Here is a 17,955-nt window from a genome sequence, read left to right as displayed (position 1 = left end):
AATGTAATCCGCCATCTTGATTCTCCAGCGCGGCGGGAATTCAAATTTTACGTGCATTTAAATGGGAGACATAGGTAAAAGGAAACACGGTTTTCTCACAACGTAATCGATGCAGGGCAATAAAATTTTTTTTATAAATAGTTAATAAAATGGAAATTTATAATACGTCTGTATTTTGAGTCTATGGTCCACGGTTCGACTCTAGAAAAATTGTCAACTCACGGGAAAAATAAATTTCGCACTGCAGCGCTCTGGATGCATGGGTTGTAAGGCACCATGTCTTACTTCCTTATTTAGGAAGTCTGGTACATGAAAATTTCCATGGTCATAGATAATTATAATATACTTGCGAAAACGGGCAGCTTTTGACACTGAAGACCTCGGTTCGACTCGAGAAAAATTGTCAACTCACGGGAAAAATAAATTTCGCACTGCAGCGCTCTGGATGCATGGTTTTTAAGGCACCATGTCTTACTTCCTTATTTAGGAAGTCTGGTACATGAAAATTTCCATGGTCATAGATAATTATAATATACTTGCGAAAACGGGCAGCTTTTGACACTGAAGACCTCGGTTCGACTCTAGAAAAATTGTCAACTCACGGGAAAAATAAATTTCGTACTGCAGTGCTCTGGATGCATGGGTTGTAAGGCACCATGTCTTACTTCCTTATTTAGGAAGTCTGGTACATGAAATTTTCCATGGTCATAGATAATTATAATATACTTGCGAACACGGGCAGCTTTTGACACTGAAGACCTCGGTTCGACTCTAGAAAAATTGTCAACCCACGCGACAAAAATTTTCTTACTTCAGCGCTCCGGGTGCATAGGTACAAGGAACCATGTTTTATTCCTTTATTTATGAAATTAGATTCATGAAATCTCCCAAGGTCATAGGAAATTATAGTATACTTGATAATACGTGCGGTTTTTAGTCTGACGACCTCGGTTCGACTCTGGAAAAATTTACAAGCCAAGCGAAAAAAACATTCGTTCTACAGCGCTCCGTGTGTATAGGTACAAGGAACCGTGTCTCACTTCCTTAATCAGGAAGTCCGGTGCATGGAATTTTCCACGTTCATAGTTAATTACATTATACTAGATAATAAGGGCGGTTTTTGACCCTGAAGATCTCGGTTCAACTCTGAAAAAATCCCCAACCCACACAACAAAAATTGTCTTCAGCGATCCGGGTGAATAGGTACAAGGAACCATGTTTCATTCCTTCATTTATGAAGTTAGATTCAAGAAATCTCCCAAGGTTATAGGAAATTATAGCATACCTGATAATACGGGCGGTATTTTAGTCTGAGGACCTTGGTTCGACTCTCGAAAAATGCCCAAACCAAGCGATAGGATGACTAATCTAAGAGGGTTGTGAATTTGTTAACATTGCTACTCCAAATCATGTATGTAATACTAGAACCATCTGCTTGCCAATTTTCTAAGAATCATGACAAATAATCCGACTGCAACTGCATTTAATTCAGCACAGAGCAAATGCATTCCAAATTACACCCAGACCATTAACAATTAAAATACTTATTGAGATGAATTGCTGGATAGAAATAAAAAAAGCTGGCACATCGTAATCACATCCTTATATTATAATAAAATTCACTACAATCTCCACAGTTCAGTAAATCACATTACTGTTTACAATTACAGTCATATAAAGTAATGTTTGATCATTAAAACGGAAAGTCATGGGCAATAGAATATTTTTCCAGAATAAATAAAACATAATTTTGTTGAAATAGTAGTACAATTTGATCAAACTAATTTCAAAACAGATGCACATAATTTAAGGCTTTTAAAACATCCATTTAAAGGTGCACTGCCATAATGTCTAGACTTTAAGGAATGATGATTTTGCTAATGCTGGCAAATGTAGCAGAAAGGTCCACACAACAGGTATCACCCTCAGGATTACAAATCCAGCCTGCCACTTAATGCATAGTACCCTGTCCCGGATTAAGAAGAACAGTTTTTCAAATAGTTCATGATTATCCACTGCACCAGGCTGCTAGAAAACATAACATATAAATACCATGAGACAAAGTAAACCGAAGAGTTAACAATGTAATTAATTGAACAAACCATTCATTTTGAGATGCACAAGTATGTTCATGGGAAATCAACATTCAAAAGGAAAAAGTTATGTTCATCCAAGTTATCATTATAGGTCAGTGTATAGAATACCCAACAACACTTATACCATGATCCCGAAAAAATCAGAACTATGTAATCGTGTTTGTAGTTAATAGAATAATATCTTCAAATAAATGGATTGTACTAAACATCAATTCCATACTTAAAATCATCAACTTCTAAATACACTGATATTCCTCCTGATGTAAGATCCTAATAAAATCCTTGCAAACCTGAAACACAATTAAAAAGACTATCGGAAACAGTACATATTACATAATTTCCAAGGATTGCAGATAGCAGTAGTCTCACACATTATCCAAATATGTAAAATAAAGTTGAAATGCCATTCACCATTACCATATGCCTGCAAAATGACAAGTTCACAGCAATGCATAAGGCCTCATATACTCCAATAGCATATACCAGTTCATGCCATTAGAATGTATTTTCCAGTTCCCAAACTCAACCTAGAAAGAATAAAAATATTTAGCTCAAAAAAGGGTGGGAAAACTAGGGTGGAAATACATATCAATGAAAGGGCTATGAAAGAATCATTTACTCACACATGTGTTCTCCTGAGACATCTCCTCAAACTTTTTTCAAAAGTGTTTCCCGTGACACTCTCACTTGCTTCCTTAAATTCTCCAGATATCAATCCGCAATTCACATCATTTTGAAAGGTCCTATCAGTAACATTTCCCCCTCTTATTGACCATATAACACAGCTACGCCCGCCTGGAAGAAAAAAAAATAGAATAACCTTGGAAATACATATCAATGAAAGGGCTATGAAAGAATCATGTAATCACACATGTGTTGTCATGAGACAGCTTATCCAGCTTATTTCATCATGGTTTCCAAAGATTATCGGACTTCATCATCCCCACTGGTAAAAAATTCTAAGATTTCTTGATGCAGCTACCTGCTCAATTATCATATTAACTAATCTTATCACCCCTAAATATTTCTTCTGTTTCACATCCTTCTTCACCTATTCCACATTTTTTTTTAGGCATCCTCTTCCATTCTTGCCACCCACTTGTCTCTCGACCATTGTCTTCATCAGGCCATTATGTATAAGATGTGGCCTATTAGATTGTTCTGTCTCGTATAAAGGTTTCCATGAGGCTACACCTCTCTCCTACTCTTCTTAGGACTTCCCCATTACTAACTCGATCCATGAAATCCACTTCATATATCTGTAGCACTACATTTCTCCTACATACAGTAGCCTCTATCAATGCACTTTACCTGCCTTAATTGTCTAAGGCTCACTTTGATATAGTACAGTAGTCGAAAAAAAAGTCTTGAAAATGGTACAGTGTAACCGAAACTAGTCGGCAATAAAGTGTGTTTTTGTAGAAAAGCTAAGTAATTTCCTTCCAACCATAAAAAATGGAATTCTACGAAGTAAAGGCCTCAACGATTCAGTGCATTCCCTGACTCATGTAAACAAGGATGGTTGCCAAACCTTCTTTGTTTCCGAAATGATGGCAATGTCAGAAATAAATTTTAGCATGATAATTTTTTCTCCATTTACATTCACTCACTAATCCTCTTCCTTATTGTCATGGATGGCTTCATCCAGGTAAATGCTTAAAGTTATCAGTGACAAGCACAGCCTTGTCTCACTACCTTCCAAATTCTTGAATTATAACAGCTTTGCCCTGATTTTATCTAACTTAAGAGACAGCTTATCAAACTTACTTCACCAACGTTACCAAAGATAATCGGACTTCACCATCCCCACAGGTCAAAAATACTAAGATTTTCCTAAAGCAATGTCCCTGATGGGTATCTCATTTGCTCCACCATTGAAGACAGATCAACCTAGAAGAAAGAAAATAATTATAAGGACATCCTTGGATACATTTCGAAAAGGCAAGACAAATGAAAAATGCACCTACATACTCATGCTTGCCAATCATTCATCTTCATAGACTGTTTCCACAATGTTCTGAATGAGACTCACTTGCTCCCATAGTTAACACAGATGTTATTCCATTCTTCAAATCATTTAACAACTCTCATGACTAACATGTTCACAATTCACCAAACCATAGATGACAAAGGAACCTAGGAAAGTGATAACATGTCCATATGATAATAATAAACTCTCATTGAATGCTTATTAATTGTCTAAAGTTGATGTTAATTAGTTAGAAATTGTAAATATTGCCAATCCCAATAATGAATGTAATACTAGAATAATCCGCATGCAAATATTCCAAGAATCACGGCAAATAATCTGACACAGTGATGTCAGTGTGCACTCAGGTGAGCCTTTAGGTACATTAAAGATTTTACAAATAACTGCAATAGAGGAATATACATCAGAACATTAATTAGAATAGGATGGATTCCAAACTCAATCACTGATTTTAAGTCAGCAAATGCTGCACGGAGCAAATGCATTCCAAATTGAGCAATTAGACTCAGACAATTAACAATGACAAGACAATCATGGATGTAAATAACTGAAGCATAAAGCCTGTTAAATTGTAGGAAGTAGTTGTACAAATCCAGTAGAATACTGCGCTCATGTGTTAATTTTAATGGATATATTATGGGTTGAAATGCACTATAGATACAGGGTGGGGTACAGACATAATGGGTATTAAATGAAACGAAATGATTAATACCCAGCTAAATGCAGGAGATTACCCCGAAAGGAAAGATATGGTGCATCTCAATATGCAGTCAAACTATACTAATAATGTTGCATTGATGGAGAGAGAAATAAATCATCCAGGCTCATCATAATCACATTCTTATATTATAATTCACTACAATCTCCACGGTTAAGTTAATCACAAAACTGTATCTATATTCACAAAAGTCGTATGAGTGTGCACTGATCATTAAGAGGGATAGTTATAATATGTATTTTAACATCCTGGATTAAGAATAACTGTTCTTCAAGTAGTTCATCAATAACCATTGCACCAGGCTGCTAGAAAACACAACATATAAAAACCATTATAAAAAGTATACCAAATGCCAGCAATTCCATACTTAAAGTCATCAACTTCTTAAAATAAACTGATATTCTCCCTGATGTAAGATCCAAATAAAATCCTTGTACATCTGAATAATAGAATTACAAAGACTATTTGAAACAATACATGCTACATAACTTTCACAGGTTGTAAAATCTCACATATTAACCAAACATGAGAATAAAGTTAACATGTAATTCAGCATTTGCCAGCTATATGAAAGGCTGTTCATAGCAATATATAAGGTATCATATTCTTAAATAACACAAGCTAGTTCATGCCATTACTAAATACTACCCAGTTCCCAAACTAATCCTACTAAAATATTTTCTAGCCTATAAAAGGGTGGGAAAAATGTGCACAGTAACATTATTGAAACAAGTTCTAATTCTCTTACATGACTTACCATTTTTTTAATAAATAATCCTCATGTGGCAACCAACTTCTTCCTTAAATTCTCCAGCCATCATTCCATAATTCTACTGATTTCACCATCACTCATGAATACCGTGTTAATGCCTCAACTGACCATAGATCATAATTCAACCTAGAAGAATGATAATAATGATATGAACACCATTGGGAATATGTTGCAACGGAACACAAGATGAAAAAATGCACCTACTTACATATGTGTGGTTATGAGACAGCTTCATAAACTTTTCCGACAATGTTCCCCATAAGACTCTCACTTGCTTCCTTAATTTCTCTATCTACATTCTACAATTCAAATGATTTTACCAGCTCTCATAAGTAACATGTTCACACTTCACCTGACCATGGATCATATATCAACCTAGAAGAATTATTAGAATTAAAAGAACAACCATGGAAATATGTAGCAAGGGAAGGACTGGATGAAAAAATACATCTACTTACACCTTTATGGTTGTGGAACAGCATCTATGACTTCTTTCAATAATGTTCCCCCAGGAAACTGTCACATTGTCCTTAAATTATCCAGCAAAATTCTACAATTCCAATGATTTTACCAGCTCTCATGAGTAATATGTACACGCTTCAACTGACCATAGACCATAGTTAGTTCAACCTAGAAGGATGACAATAATGATAAAAACAACCTTGGTAATATGTTATAAATTTATAACAATATTTTGCGATTGCAAGGGAGGACAATGGAAAGAAACATCTACTTACACCTGTGTACTTATGAAACAGCTCCCAAGACTTAGGCAGTATTCCTCATAAGACTGTCACTTGCTTCCTTAATTTATCCAGCAGTCATTCCACAGCTCAAATGCTTTCATGAGTACATTTTTATTTTGTTGCTGCTTCACCTGACTAGCTCATCATAGTTCAACCTGAAAAAATGGCAGAAATAATAGGAACAACCTTGGAAATAGTTTGCATAGGAAGGACAGGTAATGCCTGAGAAAAGCAATGCTCATCACAATAATATCAGATTATAAATTGTATGTGGTCATTTTCAATAAGCTTCACCGTATTGATTCACATCCTACAGTGGGTAATCTATTAACACATATAATGATTAGTATCTATTACAATGTTGAATATTTATTACTTCTTGCATGAATTTGGCCATATAATGTTCAACTTTTGCACTAATCCACAATAAAATGGGCTGATGTTGTTGTACCATTTACACAGTAAATGAATGATAGCATAGATTTATGGTCTATTTTTCCCACACTACTGTTACACTCTCAATAACTTAACCTCACATAATACCACATGTCCTTATTCCCATGAATTCAACACACAATGACTGCACTCAAATAACTGTCAAATAATTGAACTGCCATATATTGATATCCCTATAGCCCACACTTTAATTAAATTCCTGTCAATAGACCCTTCCTTTAAATGAAGATATACTTTGCGACATTCTCAAAAACTACCAGACAACTTTATAAACGGTACATAGGCTTTATATAAATTTATATGCGAAGGAGTCCATGTATGAAGTTATAGGTTACTGCAATTCGGTGTGCATAATATCCAGTATCATGAAAATATCACTTCAACAGCACTGATACAAAAAAGTTAACTGAAAGCCAAACAAATAACGTAACAAGTGATAATTCAATATTCTACTACATAACTCATAAATTTACTACACACTAGCAGAATTAAAACTCGAGTAAAGCATATATTAACCTTCTCGTACATGGTTGCATTGAACTTCACAATCATAATTTGTAAATACTTTTCCATAATATCATAATACACTTACTTTTGCTTTCAGCATCCGGATTTCCTAATTAATCACCAACATCTCGTCCTGTTGATAGTCGGGAACGTCTGGTTCTTCCACCAACTCTCCTCCAGCACACGGGTTGATATCCGAGTTGTTTGGATGCAAGAATTTCTATGCATAACGTATAACGAATGCACGAGTTTAACAGGACATCTTATTACGACTTCCAAAAGTGCATAAAAAACTGAAATTATTAGAAAAGACTAGATTCGACTGTCGCCAATTTGTAATATTAAAACTATGTAAACTTATTCAAACTTTGTATAACTTATCTTCAGAATACATACCTTTTTCCAGAAATCGCTGTTGGAACGGCAGTTTGTTTATGTAGTTTGCGACCATCCTGTTGACGACACTCTTAACTTCTCCGCAGTGAAACAAACCTAAATAATAATATTCGTAAAAATTGAGGAATTTCTGAACAGAGAAGGCATTATCCATTGCACGTATAAAACTGAATTGAAGAAATGTATACTGGCGCAAGCGAGCCTACATACGATCCGATTATTCTACTAATTTACAATGAAAATGCACCATTTCCGTATTATTCCGTATGAAACATGACCCGAAGTAATAAATAACATTGAAAAGTTTGGCACTTTTGCATTACTTAACATAATTTCAAGGCAAAACGTGATGAATCCGTATCAAAATATGCTGGTGACAACAGCGTTGTCAACAACTTTTGAGAAGCCTATATTTCTACTATGTGACGTTCCCTCATTGACATAGGCTATTGCTATAATTATTAAGACTTACGTTGCATATATAAATATTTACAAAGTACAAATACAGGCAAAAAATACTTATAATATTGTCACTTCCTTACCTCACAATGTGCGATGTTATTGTAGATTTCCATTTGTTTCTTCTGCAATATATCGACCAAGGAGCCTCTCTTTTACGATCAGAAGAAAAACGAAATATTATTACTCCGTTTTTCGTGGAATTGGAGCAAATCGGAGCACTGCAGCACACAATTTTTTGAAATTAATTCATATGCCCTATGCAAACACCATGTAAACAACAGACAGGTGGGAACCAAGATGATCAAACCGAAATGCACTATGGGAGCGTGACACGACCTGCCTTTTACCGACCTTGGACGGAAAGATAGCGTGGTGCTGCTACCTACCTATAGAAGATAGCAAACGCAAACAATGACGCCAATAACCGATACCGTTATCCGGACAGTTTACGAGCACATGGTCGACTGTGTTGTGGTGAAGTTGTTGGTTGCGGAGAAAACAGTTATTTATTTGATTATTATTTAACCTGTGCTAAATGCCCGCAGTGACGAATTAAGTAATTCGTGCATCCATTCAGTGATAGTGAAAGTCGTGAAGTGATATTTGTTCTTGAGTGTGTTTATTTAATAATTTATTGTGTCTCTTAAGTTTTTGAGCAAGTACTGAGATTTGTATTGTATTTGTATTATGCGTATGTGCGTTACGTCGCCAATAAGAACCAACAAACATTGTCAGAGGACTGTCTTTCTTGTAGGTTTGTTTGTGAGAAGTGAAATCGTGTTCATAAATATTCTTTAAAGGCGTGTTTCTCTTTTAAAATCACACGTATTATATTGACATAGTGCAGAATCCGAGTTGTATTAATTTAAGGAAGTACATATTTCTTTGATGAAGGCATGTGAAATATTTGTTGATGTAGTGGTTGTTCTGTTAATGATGACAAAGCTTGCTTTTCTGCTACTATTCAAGATTTTTATAACTAATGGAATATGTGGAAAAGCACAATAAAAGTTTTTCTTACAATCATTCAAATGAATTTCAACTTTTAATTCTATTTTAACATAAATTATCTCTTGTCTATTATGTCCAACTTAGCAACAGCGAACAGTTAAGGAACAAAGTATGCGCATAGGGAGAGAACAGACAAATAACCATCTTCCCACATTGTCACAGACAAGGAACAGACAAGGCGTTCCAATTTACATTCTACGAACAGTCGCCTGCCTGTTCTCTCTTGGTCAAGGAACAGGGAACAAACAACCTAAGAAAAGAGGCAATGAACTGACAGCGCACAGTCCCCTGCCTGTTCATTGTCTGTGGTCCAACAGGTAAGGAACAGAGAATGCCGCTTTCTTAACAGGGAGGGAACAGACAAGTAACCCTTTTCTCACAGACAAGGAACAGACAAGGCGTTCCAATTTACATTCTACGAACAGTCGCCTGCCTGTTCTCTCTTGGTCAGGGAACAGGGAACGAACAGCCAACTGACAGACAATGAACAGACTTTATTGTTACAGAAATCGACAGGGATGCTCCATGAGCACTTTTAATGTCGTTTTCACTATTCACTCTCCATAAAAAATAAATCACTAGCTGTTTTCGATAATGCCTTTTGACCAAAGAAATAATTCCCTGGTCTAAGGGTTGTAATTTACTAGTGTTTGGAGGGAAGTACACAACTTTTATATTTCTTTATAGTTCACAACTTTTATATGGCTCCGAAAATTCCTCAGAATGTGGTAATGTCAAGCAGCCGCCTTGTTTTATTTGTAGAATCCATCATCAGCTTATAATTAATTAAGTAATTTTCGTATGTTTTCATATTTTATGGCAAATAATTGAAAATACTCCTTATTATATATTTTAGAAAATTGATTTATCATTCTTATAACGTATGACTTGTTATAGGTTATAAAAAATAAATAAACACGTGACTATTGGAAAAAATAAACAAAAAATTGAACGTAATTTTGAAAGTTTCCTCGAATTCCCTTTCTCTAAAATACAATGCTCGAAGAGTTCCGTAGAAAAGCCCAGTCGAGGGCACACAGAAACGCTAGGTCTGCGAAAGGACGTGATTTCCCGGTGAGAATGCTGGGCGAACTACTTCAGAATGCGGCGGCGACGGTAAAAAATTTCATTGCTCTATCGCGTATCAGCTAATTAGCTGTCTCCTTCACCCAACATTGTCGCGCATGGAGTGATGTTCGTTCAGTATTGCTAGAAATTGACGCCCCGGACTCCCGATGGAAGAGTCAGATTTCGCGGCATAAATACGCACGCAAGACATATGACTGTCGCTAAGCGCAATAAATTGTAAACTACGATCGTTCACGAAAGCATCGAAAAAATTACCAAGGCGGCAGTGAGAAAGTGCTACACCGGGAAGTATGGGAATAAAATAATTGAAAAACTGTATTTGATTTATTTCGAGTCGCAGTAAATTCATGAAATATTTTCATTTTAGAAACGGAAGTAGCAATGCGGTTGAGTAATTCTGTCTCCATGAATGGAAGTGAAGTTAGTTGAAATATTTCCGCCGGCAAGGGATTATAGGCTGCGCTGGTCACCTCTTTTATTAACTGAACATAGTATGTAAGCACTTACAGGAAAATAAAGCCATAAGTAACAGAAAGCGAGTGCTATCGCGCAATTTTTACCATGATTCGAGAGAAAACGATGCGTACTGTCGTCATTTACTGTCACTTAAAATGATTAGGATAGTTCGTTGCCTCTTTCTTATTAACTGTTAGATATGCTCTCATATGGAAAAAAATGGCCCAAGCTAATGGTTAACGTGAAAATTACAGTATAGTAAAGGTGTAAAAGAAAAGAATAAGCGTGAAACATTTATCGCTGAAAATGTCATTCCATGTTCGTTATCGTGGCTGCATTAATGGTCTCTAATTGTCTCGGTACGAAATGCGGAGGTAGGCCGTCTCGGGGGTGTCTCGTTGCTATGATATATAGAGGTTTTACGATATAAAGAGGTTCACTATAGAGAGGTTTGCCTATAAATTTACATGTAAATCTGACGGGACCAGAGGGTTGGTACGATGTATAGAGGTTTACGATGTAAAGAGGTTCACTACATAGAGGTTTTACTGTATTATAAATTCAATATTTAAAGTGACCAAAATTTTTTCAATGGAAAACCCAAGGTCAAATTATCACTCAATCCCAGGGGCGGTCTGGGGTGATTATGTCATTGATATCACCCTTGCAGAAGTTTTGGATTTTTTTTTTACCGGCAAAGTGTGAATCACTTCGAAAGTATTGTTTACTCATCAATTTTCTGGTAATGCTAATTATATCATGGCTGGGGCTCATGACTTGGGGACCCTCCCCTGTAAAATTTTAGGAAATCGTATGCTCGGAAATAGATTTTGATGCTACATATTCTGGTTCTTAAAAATCGGATAAAAGTTAATAAAAACTGAAATTTTGTGAGAAAAATACTTTGAAAAGTGAGAATTTCAGAGCTACAAAATTTCATATGGTATTATATTTCTAATGCCTATTATTAAGTGAATTTTTTCCTTGAAACTGTGCTGGAACCTACAAAACTTCTTAAGTACCTAACCTTTCCGAATGACCATAAGAAAAACATCTTTTATCTTCAGACACACTTATTTTTTTATTTAAACTTTTTCTGCTGAGCATGCATACATTGTGAAGCAACTAATGAAAATAAAAATAATAAAAAAACACTAATAATAAGAATTTTACAATAGCAAAAAAAACCTTGGTTCAAGTAATTTGAGTCTTTTTTTATTGCACCTTTCATATATCTTATCATATTCATGATAGACATATTTGCTGTGGGATTCCCCTAAGCTTGGAGCCCTTTCCTGTCAGCCGACCTGGCGAGTCCGCCCCTCCTCAAATCTATGTTAGAAGACACTAATTTGAATAAAAACTTTCCCTCTCCCTTATACTTCTTCTGATGTGGTACCCACTGATAACTTCCCCTGACATTTTACCAAGCCAATCATCCAATCTTTATGATATGTACATGATATGTCTAGATGCTGTTTAGTCAATTATCCAATGATTTGTACCAGTTGTTTGTGAGGTCAAACCTACCTCATTTTATTTACATACCTGTATATTTTCTCTTCAGAATTCCCTAACTTTTGCTAGATATATTTTGATAGGCTAATTGTGGGAATGAAGGCAAATTGCTGAAATTTGGAATATTTCTTGGGAAAAGTGTGAACATTTTCTAAAGTATTATGTGCCCATCAATAATGTCAATTTAAAGTGAAAAAAAATTCATACATACGGAGAAGTATTATTCAATGCATACATTCATGCATAGGCGGATCCAGGGGTGGGGCACGTGCCCCCCCCCCAAACCCTCAAAAATATGCAAGATTTTTAATACGGTCCCACTATCATTGCGTTCGTTTTGTATTACGAGGTATCCTTGTGCCCCACCCAGAACAAAATCCTGGATACGGCCTTGCTTGTGCCCCTCCCAGAAAAAAATCCTGGATCCGCCCCTGCATTCATGCATTGAATAATACTTCTCCTCAGTGCATACTTAGAGTGAACACCTTCTGCAGCATAAGTTTTTTTATAAATTTTAGGCAGAAGAGTCCCAGAGCTTAGAAGCAAATTGGTGTAACATGGTTGGAGAAGTTCCTGGTCAAGAGTAAAAAAAAAACAAGAAGGGAAAACCATCTAAAAATGAGGAATAGGTAAGGTAAATTAACTGGAATAAAATGTTCGTTAGCTTGTATGTATTACAATGGGAATACCTACAAAAAACTGAAAAATGGTCATGTTAAAAATGCTAACCATTTTGGAAAATGGTCAGGAAAGATAAAAATTTAACTTGAATGGAGCATATTCTGGAAGGCAAACCTTAGAAAATTACATAAAAAGGAAGTTTAAAAACTTGGGGTAATGGTCAGAGGGTCTCTTCTATTAGAGGAAAGGAATAACTTTTTACTTTTTTTTCAGTTTATCAATGAAATTGATATAATTTAGGTAGGTACCTATATTCCGATGAGTTCTAACTTTAGTAAATAAATTGGTGAAAATCATTATAAAAGAGACATGTCAATTTAAAGTGTGTTCTCCATTTGAAGTGCGAATTTTTTAAATTCTAGTTTTTTACTGGGAAGGGAGTGTAAATAGCTTTTAAAGTATTTTTTTGCTATTGATAGCAACTTTACATGAAATAATCCTTCGAAGTTTTCTTACTTAGGTGCAAGTTTGGGTAGCAATTGTGGAAAAGAATCATGGAAAGTTAAATTCTTCATGTGTAAGATTTGAAATCACACCTTTTCACGGAATGTAAAGATTTTAAGGGTAAGCTTCCAAGGTTCTGTGGTCTCCTCAATGCATATATCAGTATATAATTAAAATTTTTGCTATCTAAAAATCATTGAAAAATTGGTGGAAAAGCACTATGGTAAGTGAAATCATGATTGGTGAGATCATTGAAATTTTGGATTGGGGGAGAAAACCAACCAAAAATTAAAAAATTGTATGCTCAAACACTTAACAAATTGGTCAGGAATAATTTTCTAATAATCAGAAAGGGAAATCAACCTAAAATGCTGAATTTATAAGCTTGAATCTTGAAATCCACTATGAAATTGATAGATTTAGGGTAGGTATAAAATTTATTTGAATGGTGGATTCTCGAGAAGGAAAAACCATCCAAAAATGAGGAAAAGGTAAGGTAAATGAACTGGAATAAAATGTTCGTTAGGTTGAAAAATTAAATTGAGTGGCCAAAAATTCAAGAAGGACGAAAGATGAAAAAATTTTAATCACTATCAGAAAAATTCAGGAATTAAAAGTTGAAAATTAATTCCAACTCATCCTGGACCAATTTCAATGGTGCATATTCTTGATGGGAATACATCTACAATATTAAAAAAACAATTATTGAAGATTTGGTCCGGAAAAAACGGAAAATAAATTTGATAAATATTCAAGAAGGGAAAATCTCAAGATACCGGGAAAATCGTAATGGTAAACACTTGAAGAAAACGTTAAAATATTAAATATAATATAGGGTATTAAATTAATTTCATACGTAAGATATTATGAAAGGACAACTTCCCAAAAAGGAAAAAAAATGATAAGGTCAAAAGCTTGCAGAAATGGTCAGGAAAGGTTGAAAATTAATTTCAAAGAACCTACATATGTATACACAATGGGAATACCTAGGTTAATTGAAAAATGGTCATGTTAAAAATGTTAACATTTCGAAAAATTGTCAAGAAGGATAGAAATTTAACTTGAATGGAGCATATTCAGGAAGGGAAACCTCAGAAAATGACAAAAAAAGGAAGCTTTAAAACTTGGGGTAATGGCCAGAGAGTCTCTTCAACTACAGGGTGGGGCAGAATGGACTCCCTACAGACTCATGGCTAAAGAAATATTCTTGTCTAAGAATATGAAAAATTGATACCTCCACTGCATCAATTCTCAACAATCGTCCACCGAATCAATCCATTCATCTAGTAGACCTAATAACACTAGATAATTGGATTCAAAATTGATCTCAATTCTCAAATCAGGGAGCCCATTCTGCACTGTATTTCATGAATTTATGACCATGAAGGAATTTTCATCAAAATATGTGACCCATTGGAGAATTTAGGTCAAATCAGTTTATGTATTAGCTATAGGCTTCATTTGGTAAAAGTAGCCTATATTCAATTTAGAATATATTTTGTATACTTATGCAGCAGTTTCAATGTGCGATTCAGTATTTATGTAACTATTTCATGATTATTTCTACTTCAAAATTTTTACAAATATTCTTTCCTTAACAACAAATATGATTTCAAAAATTTGTTATCAACATTAATTCGAGTAATTGAACAGTACTAATGGAAAATATCGTCCATTAATTATTCCCTTCACATATTCCCAAAGAATCTTTTTCCTAAAATATTAAGAAAAAAGACATTAATGGAGAAAATTTAAGTATTTTTCAATGATATGGATTTTATTGGAAACTTTAGTTAGGTAACTATTAGTAAAAAGACAAAAGAAAAAAACAATAGAAATTACATTTTGGGATAGCATAAACGGCCATCATTGAAACAATTTTCAGGAAAAATATAGCACCACTACAATGATATGCTTTAAGACACGGTCGCTGGCGTTACTTTGTGGAACTGTTTCATCATAAAATCAAAATACTTTGTTATTCCACACTTTATTTTAAATAGTACAACCCGGGTTTCTGTACATATATCGTGCTATCATCATCAGAAGACCTGATGATAGCATGATATGCAGAAACCCGGGTTGTACTATTTAAAATAAAGTGTGGAATAGAACAAATAATTTTTATTTTATGACAATGATTTGTGCCTGGGGGATTGTTTTTATTACCTTCCAATATTTATTTGAAGAAATAGGTTCATTCCTTCCTGACATATTATAGTGGGAAAGGTATTCTAACATCCGAGATATGAGGATTCTAAAAATGTTTTCACTATGCTTTCAGAATTCCTCGCTTATTACCACTAAGAGCAAAATGTTTTAAACACACAATAAAAAATATCCTTGTATAATTAAATTTGTACTCAAGTATGCACATAATGTGCAGAGAGATTCAGAAGACGATGGGTGTATGTTGGACAATGGAATATACAGAAAGATTCATAAAAGCATTGAATAAATTTTAAAGCTGTACATTGCATAAATTTTTATTAAATAACAACAACTAGATACATACATAGATAATATATATTATCTGATGACCAAACATTTAGTTATCTGGCAATTACCTTGTTTTTTTATAATCAGAGACACATGATCTCTATGTACAGCTTTTTTCCAAGTTCATCGATTTTTTGATACCTTTGTAAAGTAAACTTTGAAATTGATCATATAACATTAATGATATTGTGATATGGAAGGTTCAACAATAAATCACTCATACTTAACGTGAATGCTTACAAATGCATTTAAAAATTATACCATTTACATTATGTAGGCATGAGAGAGGAAACAAACATGATATTAACACTTAGTAATCATATGCCGACGTCATCATGGCAATTGAGCAATATCCTGATATTTTACTGTGATCACATCGACAACAGCCATTACTTTCAGTACTTTGATATCAAGTAAAATTAACATTGCCAATAATATATAAAATGTTATTAAAATCCAATAGAGTTTATTTACAGCTACGAAGGAATACAACCTCCTTTAATTATTAGATTCACAAATTGCAAACAACTATTTAAACATTCTTCTCCTAACAAAACAAGAATCACTATATGAAGTTTAATTTTAATTGTTATTCAATAAATTTACAGTAGAATTGAAACATGATATACATAAAATGAATGGCACAGTTTGCACCATAAAATACCACCAAAGGAAGTCTTTACTACAGAGCATGGAGTTGCAACTGTTTACATCTACAATTGAATGTTTTTTCAAAGCAGATATAATTCAGTATTTCACAACTGATCAAAATATATATTTAAAAATTCCTCATATGCAATGAATAATTGAACTTAGTTGAATAAATCATTATTATTGCATAGCTGTAATTGTAATCTCCCAATGAGAAATATGGCAAACAAGATGCCCAAAAGACATTTCCTGTTGTCTCAAGTGACTAATGCTTTTGAAGATATTTCATCCTTCAATGCTACAGTATGAAGAGCCTAGTATAGCGGTGCAATGGCAGTTCAATGTCCATGCTTTGAGACTTAGATCACTGGATTCCATTGAGCAATGATTTAATCCATTGGTATCTCCGGAAGATACTCCACCCTAAGGTATGGATTTTTATCTTAAAATAAGCAGCAAATATCACCTCAGCACATTATGACAGTAACTTACTAAACAACAGATACCTACTATTTACAGTTGTAAACCGGATGATTTTGGCATCACGTAATGACAACCGCTTTGTGAACGCAAGGGCCGTTTGCTCCCCCTTCTAAGAGTGCAGGCCAGAGGTAGCACCGAATTCGGTCCGAATTTTGATCCGACGAGTGGAAGCGAATATGCATGTCCTTGCGGAAACTGCGATGTTCATATTCGAGCACATATGGTGGAGACTGGAATGAAAGCAATGATATTCTTTAGAATGTAATAAAACTTAGACGTTTGGCTTCATAAATGTCCGTCCAAATTTTTGATGCATATAATCTGAAACAGAATTCTCAATGCATTCAGATAAATAAGATATTTTGATTGGGTTATCGATTATTTTTTAATTTTTTTAATGCTCCTGTAGAATTTCATTACCTACTTTAGCTGATAGTATATGAATACACATATATGTATATCTTTTTGTGGGTCTTCGTACTGTCATCTTGAAGATTTTTCTCTTTTTTATTGATGTGAATGACAACGCATTTCTTTTTAAATAATGGTGTTGTATTAGAATCTTCAACTTATATTCACAGATATCAATTCACTCGCCAACCGAAAACTCCAAATGATAATTGCACTCCATGAAATTCAAGTTACCTCAATTTTTTTGTATATTTTAAGCATCAAAGTCAAACTATAACATTTAATGACACTTAATTGATATGAAGAAAATTTTCTCTGAAGTTTTGAAATCAGTAACTAATCATTGGCTCATGCCAGTTAGAAGCATAGATATAAAAATGAATAAGATCTACAGGAAGAAAGAATTTTGTAGGAAAAGTTAAATCAGAAGGTATATACATAAGGGCCTTTATAAAAGGGCCAACCTGCCGAACGTAACATCAGGTTACGATTCAATTATCATCACAAGCAAAGTTTTCCCATCACACGCAGAATTCTTGCCATACTTTCTGTCACCTTAGTGACCCCAA

General features: G+C 34.4%; 1 protein-coding gene and 1 long non-coding RNA gene across 5 annotated transcripts in view; both read right to left on the bottom strand.

Moving 5' to 3' along the window:
• Positions 1–2,481: 2,481 nt before the first annotated feature.
• On the bottom strand, positions 2,482–5,467 carry LOC124154191. Of its 4 annotated transcripts, none has more exons than XR_006863858.1 (5): positions 4,991–5,187; positions 4,068–4,232; positions 2,966–3,986; positions 2,720–2,891; positions 2,482–2,623 (listed from the first exon to the last, which is right to left on the bottom strand). It is a non-coding gene; the product is annotated as an uncharacterized LOC124154191 (long non-coding RNA). The 4 variants fall into 4 exon arrangements; XR_006863860.1 differs by having other exon boundaries at positions 3,864–3,986; XR_006863861.1 differs by lacking the exon at positions 2,720–2,891 and having other exon boundaries at positions 4,991–5,467.
• A 10,345-nt stretch (positions 5,468–15,812) lies between these two features.
• LOC124153215 overlaps positions 15,813–17,955 on the bottom strand; it is a 99,763-nt gene continuing 97,620 nt past the window's right edge. Inside the window, exon 13 of the mRNA XM_046526314.1 lies at positions 15,813–17,205. Coding sequence (XP_046382270.1) covers positions 17,035–17,205 — 171 coding nt within the window. The 3' untranslated portion in view covers positions 15,813–17,034. The remainder of the gene's footprint in view (positions 17,206–17,955) is intronic.

The sequence above is a fragment of the Ischnura elegans genome, chromosome 2 (assembly GCF_921293095.1).
Source record: "Ischnura elegans chromosome 2, ioIscEleg1.1, whole genome shotgun sequence".
In the NCBI taxonomy this organism is placed as follows: domain Eukaryota; kingdom Metazoa; phylum Arthropoda; class Insecta; order Odonata; family Coenagrionidae; genus Ischnura; species Ischnura elegans.
This window is presented reverse-complemented; position numbering and strand designations above follow the sequence as displayed.